The 20,486-nt window shown below is 41.3% G+C and overlaps 1 protein-coding gene across 1 annotated transcript in view; it reads right to left on the reverse strand.

Annotated features, from left to right (window-relative positions):
• The window catches only part of KCNQ3 (potassium voltage-gated channel subfamily Q member 3), a 208,846-nt gene that overhangs the window by 16,691 nt on the left and 171,669 nt on the right, over window positions 1–20,486 (reverse strand). The window contains exons 2-9 of the mRNA XM_075495283.1: window positions 16,525–16,615; window positions 15,051–15,177; window positions 13,127–13,299; window positions 11,004–11,159; window positions 9,511–9,621; window positions 8,173–8,268; window positions 6,719–6,813; window positions 4,970–4,996 (exon numbers count right to left, since the gene is read on the reverse strand). Coding sequence (XP_075351398.1) covers window positions 4,970–4,996; window positions 6,719–6,813; window positions 8,173–8,268; window positions 9,511–9,621; window positions 11,004–11,159; window positions 13,127–13,299; window positions 15,051–15,177; window positions 16,525–16,615 — 876 coding nt within the window. The remainder of the gene's footprint in view (window positions 1–4,969; window positions 4,997–6,718; window positions 6,814–8,172; window positions 8,269–9,510; window positions 9,622–11,003; window positions 11,160–13,126; window positions 13,300–15,050; window positions 15,178–16,524; window positions 16,616–20,486) is intronic.

The raw sequence follows: 20,486 nt of genomic DNA on the forward strand, positions 1-20,486 counted from the left end.
GGCTCAACTTTGATGCCCTTCAGAAAGAGAAAGAGCCCTTATGCACACTAACAGCCTTTGCTCAGCCCCTCTTCTCATCCACACTTTCTAAAGTGATTGGAAATGGCTAAAAATAAGCAACGTCATGCAAATCCATGGGGAGAATAATACAAGTTCAATTCTTTGTGAAAACAGGATAGATATTTTTCACCAACAGATGCAGCCAGCAACGTAGGTAGAAACCATACAGATGTTGACACACTCTTTACTTTGCAGTTAACACTTCTCCATGTATCAACCACTAGAAAGCAAACGAAACTGCAAAATCAATGTCTCTTGACTATTTTGCCTGGGCCAATCATCCAATGAAAATATGGAGTGCTTCACTAGCAGCTCTCCAAAAGTTGAAGAACTTAGGCTAGGAAAGCTGAGTTGTGTGTTGATGGTTTCATGTTTGTGGAATGAAGTGGGAATGAGAACAATGAGTTAAAGTTGAATGATAGCAAGATGTTTGTGTGGGATAGAATAAAATGCTTGACAATTTAGTCAAAATATTAGTATTTCTGATGATGTGTCTTTCAGATTCCTGAAATGGTACAAATTATTTTTATGTTTCTTTGCAGGAAGATAAAGTTCTTGCCCCACATCTTAGGTCACAGTTCAGCAAGGTATTTAAGCATGTCACTAACTTTATTCAGATGATCAAAAGCATCCACTTGTTTTCCATTTGCTGAACCAGAACCTGCAAATACACATGCAGAGATGTTGTTCCACTGAACTCAAATGCAAAGTGACTTGCATGAATTTGTGTTGGCAAGGTTGGGACTGCATATAGAACAGTATTTAGCTCTTACAGTATATTTTTCTTACAGTACATTTCTAAATTATTTGCAGAGTAGGTTAGTATCATTCCCATTCTGTGAAAACAGAGAAAAGCACTTGTTTCGAAGCAGATCATTGGCAGAGCCAGGATTAGATCCCATGTTTTCTGAACAGCAGAACAATGAACTATCTGCAAGGTCATGCAACTTTCTTTTTATGCTTAAATAACTTTTCAGTCTTATCTCCCCTTAATTTTATGGTGGTTAGATGAACTACTGTAGTAAAAACAGAAAGTGCAGGCAGAGAATGGCATGCAAGAAATATGAAAAGAGTAAGGCTCAATTGTTACTTGAATGTATATACCTAAGTTTTCTTGTGAGGCTTGATCCAAAGAATGACTCCCTACTAAACATGACATTACTGTAAAGTGAAGAAAAGTTATTAAGATGAGACGTTAATGATTACCCATGAAAAGCTCTGTGAAAAAGAATGGGAACAGCCTTTCATTTGTAGTTAATGTAGTGTGCAGATCAGAGTGGCTTTTTCCCCCTTCCTGTTTTGGGCAGATGCATTAAGAAGAAATGCTGACAGTGACATTTTCCACCTTGCAAAGTATGATTTTATTTTCATTATGCTGTTACTACTGGCAGTATAAAAATGCACCACATTATATGCATTCTTTCATACTCACATAATAGGAAAGACTAGTACTGATTCTGCAAGTTAAAAAAATCAAACCAACTTTCCAAAGGCAGAGACATATTATTTATCATGTAGAGGTAAGGAAACAGGGATAAATTACTTTTCTGCCATCGCATAATAATAGATCTAGGAATAAGCATGCTCTCCCGACATCTAGTTCTACAGTTGGACAATGCTGATTAGGAGCAAGACCCTAGAAGAAAGTTCAAAATCCTTCGCTAAGGTGCCTGTACATACAAGTGATTCAAAATTCTTACACTAGTCAACTTCAGTGGAACAGCTGCTGAAAACAGCGCTGAAAAATCAGGCCCAAAATTCATTCCTCAAACATAGGCATAAAAAGTTGGTTGAAAATAAACAATATGTCCATCAAGCAAAGGTCCATCCTAAAGGCTAGGAAATGTAGGTCAAGCTCCCAAACATTTGCTGAATGATTTGCTGCACTCCTGCAGAAATGAGAATATATCTTTCTCATAAATCTTCCTTCTTGGGAGCTAAACAGATGAAAAGTCTTTGCAGTTCATGCAGAAGAGCAATTGCTATCTGAGATTTCATGTGCTGGTACTTTAAGGCATTGATTAAGGAAGAAAGCTAGTGGCATCTCTGGTATAAAGTCAGTAAACTCCCTACCAGTGAGCAATGAATAGCACAGCCCCAGTTTCTCCTGGTTTGAGGGACTACACAGGGCATGTAGGGAAAATACTATTCTTAACAGAGCAGCATCATATGTACCACTTCCCTTCATTGCTTACAGGACCCAGCCTACTATCTAGCTCAAGGGTAGTCCAATGTGCTCTTCATCGTATCTCACATCTTCACAGTTTTAAAGGGAGCTTCAATAAAGCCTTGGGCTGCTGCCAAACTTTAATCGGCTTTCTACTATCACAAGTCCTTCCCTGCAGCCTTGCCTTGGGATCCAGCTTCTGAAACAGACTCTTCCATTCTGTTGCCTTCCCTGTGTTTTTCCCAAATGGTCTAAGAACAAGGAGCTGCATCTAACTGTGACTTTGTCATGATGCCAGCTCCCGCTTCCAAGGAGAGATTCTAGAATGATCTGTCACAGAGTTTGACTCTACTACTGTGGAGTTCCTAAAGAGCTTTCGCACCACAGAATAGAAACCCTGCCACTTAAAGCACTACCCATCCTCACATTTTCCACAGCCAGGCCTCATTTTTAGTTTATTAACTAGTTAAATTTTCTGACTCTTCTGAGAAAGCTTTGGACCAATTCTTCGCTTTCTTTTATCAACCACTGTGCAGACAGTGCAGTTTATTAGTGCAGCTTTCCCATTAAGTACTTAGCTGATGCAAGAACCTGGAGACTGAGTACACTTATGGGCTGTTCTCTCCACCAGGACTGCATTCCCTTATTGCTCATTTATTTCAATACAGCCTTAAACGCAAACTGCAGTGGAGTACAAGTAATACTTTCTATACTAAATCACTGTAGGAGGAAGAGGAATGTTTTGTTTTATTATCTGGTCTGTAAATAAGAGTTTTATGAGAGATGGGAGGTGGGAGTGTCAAAACAACCAGATTTTATGGCTCAGTCCCATGTCTACTGAAGTCAGTAGATGCTCCCACAAGTACCATCATTTTTCTGTTTACCTGGAGGGTTGCCAATCCCTCTTATTGAATGCTTATTTCCATAAACACATGCCTGCTAACAGGAAGGCTCCAATGCAGGTTTGCTGATGATTTTGCTGAAGGTTATTACACATGTAATAACTTAAAAGCAAGATATATCCAGCTAGAATGAGGGGCCTTGGGATTACAGCTGTAAAGATTTTGAGCTGTGAGTCATACTTTTCAGTTTTTAATCCGGTGCTTCAATATAAAATGACTTCTTCTACTGGCCTGAAAGATACAGTAACTCAGAAGTTACTCCACAAACTGTTCTGTCACTGCAGGTGCAGGAGCTTCTCTAGGGGGGCTGTGACCGACAGCAAACTGTAGCAATCATTCACTTTCCTAATTTTAATCTGCTGACGCATCTGAGTCAGAACATGTTTTGGCTCAAGGTATGGAGTTACATCCTCAAAAGGATTTCATCTCCTAAGCTCTCTCCTACATATTAAAGGCCAAAATTCAGCTGCTGCCAACCCTGGAGATGGCTAAAATCTCCAGACATCTACATTAACGTAAATGAGCTTGCTCATAACTGCTTAGCCTCGGCAGTGCCATGGATGTATAGTACTTAAGGTTCATGAGGGTTCACAAACTAGGTAACTCCCATCCAGGCAGTCTTTAAAGAGGAGCAGGTTAGCTCATGATGATGGTGGCAGGAAGGGGAAGTCATCTTTTCCCAATAATTCAGCACTACAGCACTTGCCTGTATTGTAAAAAGACTTGCAATAGGTTTTTCTTTTTTGTTAAAGGAGGTTTGAACCCCCAAAATTCATAAGAGAACAGCAAGTGTGCTTCTGGTTTTTTCAGCTTCCTTTATTGAAGCTGTCATGTGTTGCATGAAATGTTTAAAAAACAAAAAGAAAAAGATAACTTTTCATCAGGCTAGGGACTGGAACCCAGGCCTGACCTCTGACAAACAGTTTTCAAATTTTGCTACAATTCTTGCTCTTTTTCTCTAAGTTGTAAGTGGGGATGCAAATGGAAATAGCTTCAGCATGAGTCTGTGGAACTATTTATCCTTTAATTGCTATTGACTTTCATTGTGGGTGATCCATTGATAGCAATTTAGTATCAAGTATTTCACATTTTCGACCTAGGAGGTTGAATTATTTTATGCGCTTTTGAATCTGGAGCATAGCTGGAGGGAATTATAAATATATCATTTCCATTTGAGACCTTGCAGGACTGCTCTGTTGTAGTCTTCAGTGACTGACCAGTATTAAGATCAATGATTTCTTCATTCTTTTTGCTTGTAAATTCCCCAAAGTGACTGGGAGCTTTCCCATCTGTTTCAGCAGGGGTGGGACCAAGGCCTCAAAATTCATGTAGCTTTTTTAGTACAGCCAGAGAGATGGACTATCCTGCTGATCCATCTTAGCCATCCATCTTACTATTTATCATCAAGAAATCTTTGCACATGGTGAATCAACACAGACTTGATCCCTTACACCACAACATTGCTCTTTGCAGGACTGTTGAGCAATAACATGAAGCAGAACATTAAATTCACCCCAGAACAACCTGAATGCTAAACCCTGGCTCTATGGCACGGATCGGGAGAAATCTACTAGACCACGATTAATCATAACGAACAATAAAGCTGTTTACACACAATCAGCAAGCAACACTGCATTTGTACGATTAGCATTTTAGCTGTGTTGTTAAATTGGGAAAAAAGCAAGCAATTAGGAAATGGATTGGTTAATCATTTTTAATGACTACCTGTGATGTTAGTAGCATGTTTTGGTTAACAGCTCATGAATCCACAAAGAACCATTTAACCCGCATCCTCCAATAACTGTATTAAAACAAGGTTATAATAATGGCAGCTACATACCTGGCAGTACCATCCAATTGCTCTTTCCTTTTATAGAAGAGAGGAAGCATTACAAGAAAGCAAGGAGAGAAGAATTACATAATAAATTCAGCAGAGTTTTTTAAACAGAAATTTCTCACCTATTGTTAATGGTTTATACCTCTTTTGTTCTGTGACCATAACTGACAGTAGAATAAAAGCTACATTTTCAACTAGCCATAAAGCAAAGAAAGTGATATAGGTTCCTGAAACCAATCTGTGCTGCTTAGACTGGCAATCTAGTCTTTGGTGAGAAGTGTACTCCCTTGCCCTTTCTCCCAGGACCTTATTTGCAAAACACCTATTAAATTTCAGGTCACATTTGAATCACAGAAGAACCTACATATAATGAACAAGCTTGAAGTCACGGTAATGAGTCTAGACTCCAGGCAAGCCTGAGAATTATTCTCTGAACAAAACCTGAGGTCAAGAAACCCTCTAGAAATGATTCTATAATGGATAATGTGGGAATAGATAGAGAGCTAAAAGGGATAAAGAAAAGGAAAGAAATATACTGAGCCTTAATTAAACACTTGTGGTGTTTTTTCTTAGAGATTTCGTTTTTGACCTAAGTGAAATCAGTCCTGAAGAAATATAATGTGAATAAAACAAATAAAGAGTTAATGTTTGTAATTTGCCCTTTGTGAAGGCAGGAGTCTGAAATGTTTCTTCAAGTCAGTTTTGAGCAACAGTTGCAACTGCAGTATTAGCACAGTGAGGACAACTTACATCTGGAGACCTCTGTTTGATCTGAGCAATAGTTTAAGGGCACTTTTTGTCAGAATGAGGTATAACAGCAAGTCCAGAATGAAAGTTTAAAGCATAAACTTGGATAAGTAATGCCCATTATTAGCAGCTGATAGTCTATAGCTAAAAGTCTTGGCTTTCATAGGGCCAACATTTTAAAATGTTAAGAACTCAAGGTGAGGAAGGTGCCTGTTTGACAGGCAAGAAAAGTAAGGATCAGACAGACTCATATCCATAAACATATGAGTGTCCATTACGTCTGAATGTCTTTATGTATTGAATGCTTTCCACTGAATTCAGAAGTGGTGATTAAAATAAAACCATGACCGCAACTCCCCCAAAAAGTTTCCTTGTGAACCTTCCGTTAATAGTTTCAGTGGGAGACAGTTTTAAACATGCTTTGGCTGTCCTCCACTGAATTAACCCCTTGAGCAATTGGTATTGCCAAAAGATAAGCATTTAACAAGCATTAATTATGTTTACACGCCATGGCCACCTCTGTGAACAACACAATTCTCAAGCTGGTTGAAATAAGGAGGGAAAAGTAAGAATTTTCAGCAGAGCCCATATCTTAAAATACACAACCGCATCATAGAGAGTGCGAGAAGCACAGGCACCTCTGAAATCCAGGGCTAAAACTTTATCAGGATCAAAATTATGGAGGGAGAAATTGAGATTTCCAGGGCAGTAAACTCCAGAGTCTTACAAAGGGAAGCTGACAGTGAGGCAGCCTTTTCCTTTGTTTAATGCCAACATGAGAGCCACTAATGGAGTTATCCATGTGCCCCTAATATATCCCACCAGGGGAAGGGAGAAGAAGCGGATGTAGAAGCCAAAAATTATGTTTTTCAGCCTCATCCAGGAAGTTAAATGGCAACTCTCTGTTACCTACAAAAGCCTCATTGATATATATAAAGTCTGTGTTTCCTGTCCTGACTTACGCTTCACAGAAAATTATGATGGAGAGGTGAACAATGCACTTACCTGAAAAATGGAAATGATACAATTGATTCATAAAACCTCCAGGTAGCAACTAGATCAATCCTGTTGGGGTTAGTAGCATAGTATCTCCAAGCAGCCTGAATTACAAGGGGGAGGCAATAATTAGTGTTAGGTAAAGCTAGTCTCCAGGCTGACAGCAGCCAGATTGTTTCAAAGAACATAATAATGCACGAGTGACTATCTGGAAATTAATTACTAATCAGCCATACCAAATGAGTGTCGCTATATGCAAAATTATTGACACTGGATTATGATCTGGAAGGGCTGTTAAAGGAGACAGAACATTAGAGAGAACCACCAACATCAACAAGACATTACATTTGACTAAACTGGTTTTATTCTCCTGTCTAAAAGACCTTCAAACACTGCTGGATTTGTCCAATATTTCTGGAAGTGCTTAAGCTAGTTTACTATCTAATGTACCAGCAGAGGAAATTTTGCTGAGCAATTTTGTATTTCAGCATTTAGCTCCAATTAACATTCTCTAAGCACATACCTAAAAAATACTGTAGCTAAATTAGCTACCTGCTAAGTGGAGATGCTTTAATTTAAAAGCATCTCCCGCCTGCAGCCCCTTCTGTTTGCTAAGGAGTGTTTTTAATGAGAACATCATAATATGCCACTCGGAGTGTTTCTCCTGAGGACTGGTTTGATCCTGAGCACCAATGCTTCCATCTGATATCACAGAAATTTTCTCTGTGCCTCTGTGGAAATGCTGACATTTACTTCACTGCCATCAGGGTGTGCTCCACACCTACTAAGAGTAACTCCTGTCAAATTTGTCAGTCCCCAGACTAGTAATTTTAAGATTAATTTTCTGATTTCATAACAAAGGCCATAACTGAAGTCCAAGTGAGCTAAGGAGTCTCTTCCCATTGAATCCTCTGATCGTCCAGTGGCATAACAGGAGATCCAGGGTGTGTTTCAGTTTTTACAAACCACACATACTATTTACGTCATTTGCCTTGATTGAAATGCCTGATTTGATTGTCACTGTCTATTGTGTAACTTCTGTTGCTGTTTTCACATAAATAACAACATAACTTTGTTTGCACATAGAAGCAAACTCTCTCAAGGGAACTGACAAAACCTGGATTTTGGAAAGAATACGTTTTCGACAGCTTGTTTTCTGTGATTTTGTGGCACTGATGCAGAAGTTGGTTGGTTTCCAGAAGCTAGCAGATGAGACCCTTTCTTCTAAAGACACTGTTCTTCTGAAAGATATTCTGGGAATTGAAAGATTCCTCAAAAACTGCAGGAACCACTGGATTATCTAGCTCAATGTGAAAAAACTGACTCCTTTACAAATACAGCTTCTCACCTCCTGCAATGGGAAATGAGAATTTGGGCAGGGGGGAAGAGGTGGCCCTTGTTAACATGATGTAGCAGTCTTCATACACAATACTTTTTCAAGGAGGGGATAAGTGGCTGCAAACCTGAATGAGTTCAGCGGCTGGCTTTCTTCTTTTCTCAAAATGTTTTTGACGATGTTGCTCCTGGACCTTCAGTGCCAGCCCTGAGCCCAAAATGCCCTGAAAGCATAGAGTAATGCAAGATTTTAGACATTTCTGACTCAGAAAAAATGGATTAATAATGAGAGGAAACAGGTCTCTAGGTGGAGATGGATATGGCTACGTGGGACCTTTATGCAGTACAGCATTCCTTTCCCACTGCTCTGCTCATGAGACATGAGTTTGTCATGGGCCACAGGTTTCTCAAGGGCCACAGGCCACACCAAATCATTTTAAGGTCCTCAACAGGCTTCTTGAATGTCTACTGCCTTTCCAAGCTGGAGGTGTCCAGGTGGTATATTACTTTCCACTCAGGGTAGAGTGAAACTGTGCTTGTGTGATAAAAGAGCTATGCTAACTATACTCCGGATTTGGGTATGTGGGACTTCCCATCCTCCATGAAATTCTTTCCAAGTCTTGATCTAAGGGAAAAATATCCTAAAATCTTGACCTGGGATGGCTTCTGTTGCTATTCGGTCCACCTAACCCAGATCTTGTCTCATTCTTACCTGAGGACTTTGCAGACAAGGCAAAAATTGGCCTATGTAACACAAGAGAACAAATATACTTTGAAAAGCAATTAGAGATCATTTCTTAAGCAGCCAGAATAGGATTCACCTGGCTAGATGAAAAATACCTGTACTGTTACCTGCTATCTAAATTCCCTTTAATCTTAGTGGATAGAAACAACACTTCCGTGGTGGTGTCAGAGATCTCCTCTAGGAAGGAAGGGAAACAGGTGAGATGAAATGCTCTGCAGAGCTGCACTGGTTATAAAGGATGACCACTGGTCTGAGATCATCACTCACATGTAACTCTCCAGCTTGCAAATATTTAGACCCGGATAAGATGGGCCCAACCCTAATTATTAAAAGAATGGCCCGCGTATCCTTTAAAAATACATCTTGGGTGGCTACGTCAATACCAGTAAACTGACCCAGGCCAGGGTACAGGCTCATGAACTGCTCTGTGATTTCCCACACTGTTCACTTGCTGGATTAATTTTGTCCTGTGCCAATGAACATTGCCTCAGAAAATGCCCACACATGGTTCGAGGAGTATCGGGGTGACATATTATTCCCGATAAGCTCTATGCAGAGTTGGGAAGAAAGGAGTTTGATTTACTAATATAGACCAGCTCAAGTGTCTGAATCACTTCTTAAAAAGGGATTTTGATTCCACTGGCAGTTTTGATCACTTTACCTTCTCTTTGCAAGTGCACAGCACTGGCTGTGCCTAACAGAGGAGGGGGAAGGTACTTACTGCAGGAAGAGCAAAGAAAGACACTCCAATGAGAGAGAACGTAGCTGCAATCAGCCGTCCCTCCCATGTTTTGGGAGTCTTGTCGCCATACCCAATCGTAGCGAGGGTGATCTGTGGGCAGAATGACCAGGACTTCCCATGAGAAAAACAAAGCCAACATCTCTGCTTTAAATGTCACCATGAAACCTGCATAACTCACGTAGCTCTATGGGTCTTCATGCACAGCTTCTTAAAATAGGACCTTGACAATGGGCCAACCAATTTTTTTTAATGGCATCATAGTCTAGAGGCATCGCACCAGGGATAATGGATTTAGGCTTAAAGCAGCTGCCTCTGTAGGATGCATTTGCTGAAAGGGAACTCCATGTGACATTGCACGCAGAGTGAGTCTCCTGCCCACTGTCAGTGAACAGTTAGGAATGGGACTTGCCAGTTTACAGCTTGCAGAGCTTTAACAATCAGGGTTACCTCTCTCTGAAGTCTCAGTCTCTGTAAAACAAAGATGACTGTGAAAACTTACTCCTTTCCTGCAGAATTGCTAATTTCCAGCTGTGTACGTTTTCTCACCTGTGAGACTCTACCTAATGTCCTGGATATGTAAGGATATGAAAATATCCAGGTGTTCTATGCAACACTTGGGACCTTCTGATTAATCATGGTGGGGAGAGATCTTGCCATTTATGAGTGAACTGCAGTAAATAAAAAAATATGCTGCTGAATTTTACTCACAGCATGATATAGACTCCCCTAACTATTGGTAGCAAAGCAACATGAATTCTGTCTACCAGGTGGCAGGAATATTTTGTCATCAAATGAGCAGTGGAGCAAACCAATAATCCTCTCTTCATCAGAAGAGACAACAACAAATGTATCAAAGGTCTCTCTTGCTCAGTATCCTACTACCAATAGCATTCCCTGAGTGATCCTTGGGGAATGCATGTAAGACACAAAAGAAGTGTTGAGTTATCCTTTCCAGAGATGTTTTGGACTTGTTAAATTTCATCCCATTAATCATTGTCCAATGCTCCAATCTACCTAGATCCCTCTGCAAGGGTTCTTGTCCCTCTAGAGAGTCAACAGCACCTCCCAGTTTGGCCAGCTCTGGTTTTGCCATTTTCTGAGGGATGTAGCTCTCACAGGCAGGATACTGCTGTCATGAGACCTAGGTCTCCCATAGGCATAGGGTCTGCCAGTGCAGTTATACCCAAAGATACACTCCTCTAAAAGAGAGGTTTCCTGGAAACCAAAAGCACAGACTGATTTCTGAAGGGGGTTTAAACACCTAAGGGCCTTTGTCTGACTGAAAATCAGCAAGGATATAAGTTCTGTTAATTGGTTGTATGGGCATCCCTAATTTGGTAATGTTATACCAGTAACATGCTTCTTACCCAAATTTAGCAGCACTTACATTATAATCCTTAACATCAATACTTTATCTCTTCTTGGATACGAAGTTTTTAAAAAGGAGCTAAGGTGTTTCTGGAGTCACTTACCAGCCCCCACCACAGTGCATCTGCATAGGTTTCAAACTCTTCCTTCATCTCCACCCCATTAGCATCCTTTTCAGGAACATCTTTTTCAACCAGATAAACAAGAAACGAGGATAAGATGAGTGTCAGGAACCCAATGTACCAAGCAGTGATGAGTTCCTGCAAAAGAAATAGATGGACAATGGAAGGGCTGAAAACAGGCTCAATACCCACAGTGGCAGAGTAAACGTCAGGAGAAGAGAGAAGCACTGAGGATAACAGCAGAGCTGTCGCTGCTGGCTTGGTCACAGTCCACGACCAGCCCACCTCAGCACTTACTGGGAAATAATGCAGAGATTTACAAGAATTAGCCCTTACATGGCATCTTCCTTGGGAACAGCTTGGAGCAATCTGCAGTTGTAGTTCTGCATAAAGCTGGGTTAAGGGCTTAGCTGCACACATGACACAGGGTGCTGCAGGGCTCTGTCTCTGGCCTTGACTCTTCCCATTCCTGCTGCCCCTAGGCTTGGTCAGTCTTGGCAGGCAAATCAACAGCTCTGCCCTCTCCCTACCTCCATAGAGACAAGGCTGCAGGATGCAGTTTCTTCTCTTTAGGCATATCAAAGCAGGTTCTGAGGTATGATTTCACCATGAATTGATGCAATAAGAACAGACCTTGAAAATAGTCTGTATGAAAAAAACCTGAGCTTCCTTGTGTTAGAGGAAGTGACTACAGTGGAGTGTGTGGCTAATCCTACTGAGGTGGGAGATGCAGCAACCCAAGTTCAAATCCCAGTAATGTCTGAAACAAAGCAGAAACTTTTTTGGTGGAGGTCTTCACAAGTGAGTAAAAAATCAATATTCTTTTTGTTTTCTGAGAACTAGATTTGAAAAAAAAAAAAGACAAAAAAAAAGGTTGTAGCTGAGAATTTCGTAATTGAGTCTTGAGATAAGTCAACTTTCTTGGCTGACTTCTAGTGTGCAACCACAGAAGGAAATTCGTTGGCTAACCTTGTTATCAAAATTGTTTCTTTAGTGTCTCCAGTGAAGCAAAGTTCTTGCAACCCCTTCTTATCTCCTGCAGCCAGCTAAGGTCCAAAGGGTGGTGGTTGGGAATCAAACAAGGAACATTTGAATGAAATCCCACACAATGAAGCCTTAAACAATTTCTAAACAATGTCTTTGGCACATAGACGTCTTCCATGATTTCAGTTTCCTGAGAAACATTTTTGACATAAGTGTTTATGTGCCACCTGCCTTGTAGCAAGTTTATATGGGGAAGAAACAGAAGTTGGTATGAAATGAAGCAGGGTGGGTATCCCTATCAGCCACTACAAAGAAGCAAAGTCTAATTATGCTGTGCCAGCTGGCATTTTAATTTTCAAAAACCCCTAAAATGTCAGGAATGTCATTCATGGATAAGAAAAGCAGCATGTAGCACAGAGTATATGCAATTTTTCTACACCCTCTGCAGATGAGAAATCTCATCTAGAGGAATTTTATGCAGATAGTTTTTGACTTGTAATAATGTTTGGTGAAAATGCAAGAACACAACGTATCTGTCTGGTGTGAGACAGGATGTGTCTGACTATAGCATGAAGTTAGACTGAGCAAAGATGATTTTAGAAATTTTGTCTGTCTGGGTTCACACTGTGTGCATCTTTGTATTGCCTGACCCGTGTTTCCAAAGAGAAATTATACCAGTAGCTCCCTCTGAAACCACATTTCTGCTAACCAGCCTCTTTCCATCCCTCTGGAGTCCTGCTCCATCTGTTGATCAGAGAAGTCTGAGAAGCCACTACAAACATGTTGCAAATAGAGGCATTTCTGTGAAAGATTTCAACATACTTCACTGTTAAAGGGATGTCCATGCTCTCATTCAGTGTAAAGGCAAAATTCCTGTTGTAATGAATGTGGCAACGAACACTCTCTCTTGTCACTTCCCAGCACCACTATTGAGTAGAGAAGGGTAAAAGAAGGGGTAGAAATGGTTCAGAGAATGGAAGAGGGAATAAAGCCGAAAGGACAAAACTTGCTTGAACTACTAGACATAATCCCAAGGTGTTACTGTACCTGTACATCTGCTCTCTTTTCCTTCAACATCTCTCCCCCAAGCCCCAGCTAAGCCCTGCAAGCTCCTCACTTACTTTGCTATGTGCACAAATGGCTGATCCCAAAAGTTTCCATGTGCCGCCCCTCCTGTCCATTCGGAGCATCCGTAGGATCTGAAGGAAGCGGAGGCTTCTGAGAGATGTGGCCAGAACATTGCCCTGGTTCCCAACAGCAACCACTGGCACTGAAGCAATCAGCACAAAGATATCTGCAAGGCAAAAAGAACAAAGCCTGCCAACAAAAGTGTCCCCATCACCTGCTTCTTAATCCCATCTGGTTGTGCTGCAAATTTCCCTAAGCAAATTTTAAAGCTGCCTGAAAATGCCTTCTCTTGCCAATTAAACAGATATCTGCACCTGCCACACAGTGGGCATCATGCACAGAACCCACCAGAAAGCCTCGTAATCTATTCACAGATTGATGCACTGGTCTTGAGACATTGTCTGAGCTAGTTTAGGGATGCACAGAAACAGTGTCCAAATGCTGACAGAAAAACAACCTTAAATTCATCTGTTCCACAGGAACATCATAACAGATAAGAAAGGTCAGCAGATAAGAAATTCAGGTTTTGATAGTGCATCTAGTATTTTGTTCTTTTGGCCAAGTTTTCCCATTAAAATCTCAAAGCCAGTACTACTATTTTTTGTAAGCGCTCACAGGGCCAATTTGCTGATCAACTGAAAAGGTTTGAAATGCAAATCACATTGCTGCTTCTTGTTTTATTTCTTTTTCTTTCTTTTTCTTGTTTCCCCCCTGCTTTTTCATCCTATACATATACAAGAAAAAAGTGGTACCAAAAGGCTTCAAACATTCTCTGGGCACTCAGTCTTTAGTTTGTCTTCATATTGTATTTCCAGCCAAAAAGAGTAGCACTGGATGGATTTCAGATTTATTCACTTTCAATCGTTCTCAAAACAAACTCGTGCCAGTGACTACCACGAGATGATATTAATAAATCCAGTGGGATCTTTTCTGTTCTTTACCCAGATATCAATGAAGATTCATTCTCAGAAATGAGATTACACTTTTGCTGAGAAGGCATGAGACAGTATCAATCCCACTTGCTCACACCGTGCTCTACTGCCTTCACAATGCTATTAGAAGTCCAAGAAGTATTTATACAACAGTAGCACCCAAAGGAGCATTACTAAATTGAAGATAGCACAGATGCACAAAGAAAATTTGTTCCAATTTTGTCTACCATTTAGACCCACAAGATGAACAAAAGGAGGGAGAAGGAAGAGGGTAGCGTGTATTCATATAACTGCAGCACCACAGCTCCCCAGAGTTCTATGTGCTGTACAAATAAAGAACAAAAAGCTAGTGCTTGGCCTGAAGGGCATCAAAATAAATGAGGGAGTCCTGGAAATAGTGAACAATATGGATGTGCATGACAAGTACTCAGAGCAGAGTGAGCTCCTAAATGTTGGCTAGTTGGTTCATGGACATAATGGGGAGTTTTAGGAAGGGATTCAAACATGAATAATGAGTAGTTGTATGACAGTTGTAGGCAGTGCCTTCCAAGCCTGAAGGATAACGTGGGTGAAATCATAAAGATACTTGTTTGCAAATGCTGACCAACATTACAAAGGTAAAACACAACATTTGAATATGAAAGAGGGCTTGGGAAGATGGCACACTCTTGGCATCTGAAGCCGTTTGAAACTGAAGGCAGTTTCTCTTGGGATGAACTTAAGAAAAATGCAGTGGGACTCAGGACAGAAAAATGTGTTTGAAGAGTAAAGGATCCACAAGTCACCCAAGAGTCTCTCGAATGAATTGTTATTGCCAGGTACTTCAAATAACTACTCCAAGCTGGACACAGCTCCTAGCACAAAGGACAGATCTGATTTCAGTGCTCTTTGCACTGCCATTCACTGGTTCTTGGACATCCCCCCAGACTGGCTTAGAATGAAAAGGACATAATGGGGAAAACAGTAGTAGAGAGCATGTGCTTACCCAGCATGCACAAAGGCTTTCTGGCAAATTTGAGTCTCCCCCTCCATCCTTTGTAGCGACAGCAACACCCAGCAGCCCAGATTCTTAAGGCAAACTCTGCTCCAAAGATGAAAATGGCAAAAGTTTCCTGTATCAAAGACACAAACTACATTGTTAGACTCGTAACAAGTTTTGCAGTAATTCTGGACACATGGAGATAGCTGAAGGAAACAGATGAGGTGCAAGTGTTGGGGTATGTGTGAGAGAGAGGAAAAAAGTGAGGAGGAGAATACAGGTTGATGAAAGAGGCAAGGGAAACTGGGACATAGGTTTACAGCCTGCTACGTACTCTGCAGGAAGGATGTGCCCCTGCTGTTGGGTAAATGTGAAATGCTTACCCTGCCTTGATGGAAGGGCAATTACTTCACAAAAAGACCTCCTGTTTCACACAAAATGAGAAGACATATGTGAGTGGTGACTGCAAAGTCCCCAGTGCACTGCATACCCACACCCAGGGTTACCCACCAGCAGCTCATTCATGCAGCCATATCTATAGAGACAGGGACAGGATACAGTATATTCATATGGTCATAAATTTAAGGCAATGATAAAGGCAATGATAAAATTCACCCTTCATTCCTTTTGGCATTTAGTTCTTGCTCGGATCTACATGTCTCTGGGGGTACAAGGGGAAAGGAAATTGAGATCCTGGAACTACTCTTGCTGTGCAGTTTCCCTGGGGATGCTTTTCTACAAGGCCAGGTTAAGTGAGAGGTTGCATTCTCTGTTTTGTGACAGCTATGGGAGCAGAGGAAGTTCTTTGTTAGGGTCATTTTCATAAAATGATGAATACATCATGTTTATACTTAATGAGGGGGTTTTCCCCTTTTTTTTTCTTCTTCTGCCAAATGGGAGGGCTACAGAAATACAGTCTTGAGCATGAACGCCAGCATCTATAAAACAAGCATGCTGGAAACACAGAGAAAGGAATATATTTGTTGCAAATACGTTTTCTCTCATGCATAGTCATTGGAGGCACTGCTTGCAACAATTTCAGTTATGCTGTTATCGGGCACAAGCGTGAGTCCAATTCTGATGACCTCCCTTGAAAGAAATGCTGGGATTGGTAGAGTACTGTAGAATGAATCAAAATTGTTGAAAGATCCCCAAAAATGGAGTTTTCAAATTTGCTCAGTTCTGGCATGGTCAATAGGAAATTTATTGATACTTCGATGGGAGAACTGTTAGGCAAATGCTGAAAAGCCATTATTTAAAAGTCTCAGGCTAGTATTTTTCCTCTCTCCTTACTTCCCTTTTACTCAGTTGGTGTTGACAATGGACCAGGAACTCTCCAATATGTAAGTGTACAGTCACTGCTCCAGGACCAACAGAAGAAATCTTATTGCATGCAGAGCTGGGAGTAAGTTTTCATCACTGCTGATGGGGCTGTTTTCAATTCAAGGACATTACCAGGGTGATGCAGCAGTCTACTTACCAGCAAGAGGAGCCAGTCTCCCGAAACAGTTTCATACTCCTTGAAAGTTGTCAGGACAGCTAAGATCAAACACCCCAAGACAATCAGAAACCTGGAATGAAATAAAAGGAAAAAACACAGAATTGTTTTTGTATTGTATTTGCATTGGAGATGTTGCCTATAAAAACCTGGGTGGAGACCTTCAAGGGATGGCTACTTCCCATTGGTGAGCAGTGGGGTGGGCTCTCATGAAGATCAAGAGTTTTCAACCTAGACGGGAGGGGCCTGGCAGTCAAGAAATCATGGCAAGATCCTACATCCGAATGGTCCTGGGACAGACATGCATTAATTAACTCATTTGCATTCTTCCGGAAGGAAATGGATGATACTGCATTTTGGGAAGGGATTGTATAGTATGGCAGAGGACTGTAATGCTCAAGAGGTCTATTCCAAGCTGATGTGCTGTGCACGTCACAAAATGGCACTGCAGTTACAGTGGCATAAATCTACTTGGCATGTCCTGAGACCTGAGAAACAGTAAAACGCTTCAATACAATGCACCACCAGGACAAACTCTCCCTTGAAAACTGCACTGCATTTATTTTGTCATTCTCTTTTTGAACTTTTTTCTATGCAGATGAAAAGATAAAAAGATTTGAGAGAAACAATAGAGAGGGCAAAGTTCTGCTCTCCAATAAACGCAGTGCGTGATAAATCACTGCCCTTGTGCTATTGTCTGTCTGTGAGGCTCCAGAACACAGAAATTTGACAGAAAATTTAACTCCCACTGCTGGTAAATCCAATTCAGTCCAATCTAAAGTCACGTTGATCTGCTTTGTAAAACTATTCCCAAGTTCAAGCTATTCAAAATCTTTTATACATGAAGAGATAAGAAAAATCAAGGGAGTCTTGTAAGTGATTACTGTGAAGCAGAGTGAGGGAAGCTCATATTCTAGTACTTCATGTACCCAGATCATGGGCATTTTAATGTGCTCCCAAAACCTGATCCACAGGACCAAAGGGGCAGGTGGCCATGGAAATATTTCAGAGCTTAGTCAATAAATTGGAAGGATGTCTCCATAAAACCTCTGGATCCCTTGCTTTCATAGCTATGGTACATCAGAGAAATGATAGGTATTAGGTACTGAAATAATCCAGGGAAAAAAGCTTGTTAAGAATCAAACTGTGTTTCATGTGTACTACCTGTTCTGAATTTCAATCTGATACCTAAAGTGTGATTTCATTTCTTGCTGAATAAAACTCCACTGTGTTTCACTGGGTGAAATGAGCAGAGTCCACAGCCTGCAGTGTGGAGGCAGTGAGCAAGGACCATGGGGAAGGGAGGCTCAGCTCAGAGACACAAGTCCTCTAACGTGTCTTGGGGCTTTGTTTCCTTCATGTATAGGGAAACCTAGGGCTAAGGGAGCGTGTTCCGAGAATTTGCAACATTTTTACAGCTGGAGTAAAAGGAGAGAGGTGAGCTCCAGATAGCTCCCGCTGCCTTTTGGGAAGGAATTTCATCCAAACAGCATCAACTAGCAACCTCCATGCAAGGAACAGGCAACAGTGAAACACTTCACAGCAAACCCTGAAGGATTAGTTTGCTGTGGCTTTCCTAACATTAGGTATTCAGAGAGAAGTTTTCTATACCAGGAAAATTTCAGATCAGCCATTCTGAGCAAGGTTAGAACACAAATAAATGTGTTTGCTCATGCTAAATAATTCTGGATTTCTTTGACAAGCTTCACCTTCTCCCACTCACCAGCCATGCTCTAGAGCAAGGGTTATGTTGTTGGTAGGAAACAGCCTTTGGGTCCAGAATGTGTCTTTTACCATCTACCTATTAGAACCACACTCCTGCTGCTCAAGACATTTGGCAGTTAACTTGGCAATTCTGTGATGTTCCTGCCATGCCCTCAAGTTTGCTTTGTCACACCATACCTTGCTGTCCTCACCTTGCAATTATGAAGCCAGTGGCTCACTGCCTTCCCAAGACCCACAATCCAGCCTCTCTGCACCTCTGTGAGCGAACTGGTGCAAACTCAGATGAGACAACATGATTCCTTCGATTAGCTATAAACCACTTATGACCTGGCACATTACAGCCATTACAGTGGTACCATCACTAATTCTCCATTTAAAGCCTTGAGCTACTGCTACTTGATGCTTTCCATTACAGCCATTTCTTTATACCATGTGAAAATTCGGTCACCCATCAGCTCACAAGTATCGTTTAAATGATTTAATGAAATCTAGGTCAACAGTTGGACTTGATCTTAAAGATCTTTTCCAACCTAAATGATTCTAGGATTCTATGAAAGGCAAAACACACTGAAAACAATCCAAGGAAATTACATAATCAGCTACTATAACTAAAGGCATGAATTTACGATATCATTCAACAGAACAACACTGTCAATTAAAGATGACGTGCAGATTTTTGTCCAAGAGGAAGAGAGAAGTTAGCAGTGAAATCATCTTTTTGCCTAAAACTGCCTCCGGTTTTACCACTAGAGGGTATCAGTGCTCCACAGAGCAAGGGGATACAGCTCTTGCTCCTGTTTTCCTTCCCCATGAAACAAACTCAATGCAGGTGATGTTCAGGTGATCGCACCCACATATTTGATATGCAGGAAGAGGAGGCTCGCAGCGGTGAAAAGGCTCTTCCTTGGTCACTAAAAAACCCAAAAGTTGGCATTAACGGACAAGGGGTGCTGCTAGCTCAATCACTCAGTGTGCCACAGCCCATACTGCAAGCCTCACTGCTCAAAGTGAGAGCCCACCCATGAAAACAACAGATCATGCAAGACTAAAAAAAGTAAAAATAGGGTGAGAGGGTGAGACTGGACATCACAAGTCACCATGAATAATTTTGTGGGCAAATCTGAGCAGGGAATGTGGTCTCAACCCCCTGTTGCAGGAAGTGCATGAATGCAGCCCAGAAGAGTGCCTTGGAGGTACAATTGCTGAGCAGGAACCACAGTCCCAAAAAACACACAGCCCATAGAGCCAGGCCTCTGCTCCTTCTTGCAGTATGCTGGGGTGTGCAGGGATGAAAGCCTGTGTTGGGGTACATAACCACAATCCATCTTGGAAGGGTCAGCTATCCTCCTACAGCACTGTTTCCGAAGGATAAACAACTACTGCAAGTTAATCAAATCACATCTCAGCAATCCTCTCTTAGCATCTGAAACGACGACCGCGTTCAGAGCACTTCATGAATTTTAATCTCCATTGATGCTATGCAACCCACCGATTTCCCTGCAGCCTCTTCTGTTTCGGATCTTGGTGTTTACGAAGCCTGCAAGTCTTCTTGTGTCCTCTTTCTATGGAAGATGTTACACAGGTGTCATGGTTTTTTCATCAATCCCCCTTGCTCAGCAAACATGATAACACGGTACATCTTTACCTTCCTGCTTATGCCCATATTGTGGCTTGCAAACATAAAGACTCTTAACTTGCTTGACAGTTGCTGAGTCTATATTGTCCTATGGCAACAGGACAATAGCTGAGTCTATATTGTCTAATTTCACCTTTTAGAGGCAGCAGTGTCAGTCCAGTGGTTGAGCCTGACTGTAAAATCATTACAAGCAAATTGCAGGGAAAGAAACTGCTGAAATCACAGGGGATGAGCAGAGGGGAGACTAACACTGACATGGGGAATCGAGGGGCAGAGAGGGAGAAAGTCTCAAATTTATTCACAGTTACAGTGATACCATCCATGGGACATAGAGCACTAAGGGTCAGAAGAAAGAAATAGGGTAAAAGTCAAGGTTTAGTAATTAAAACTGGGTCCTATTAAGCCTAAGCTTCCTATTGAACTATTGAAATCTTCCTATTTCAGCAGGTGGCAGCCCAGACTTCAAGACTGGAAGTTAGATATGCCAAATGAGGATCTAAATTTGGTATTCAGTTTTTAGAATCATCCTTGCTTTCATTTTACATGATTTTCCACAGCCCATTACATTGTACCTATTTGCAGT

This window comes from Mycteria americana, chromosome 2 (genome assembly GCF_035582795.1).
Source record: "Mycteria americana isolate JAX WOST 10 ecotype Jacksonville Zoo and Gardens chromosome 2, USCA_MyAme_1.0, whole genome shotgun sequence".
In the NCBI taxonomy this organism is placed as follows: domain Eukaryota; kingdom Metazoa; phylum Chordata; class Aves; order Ciconiiformes; family Ciconiidae; genus Mycteria; species Mycteria americana.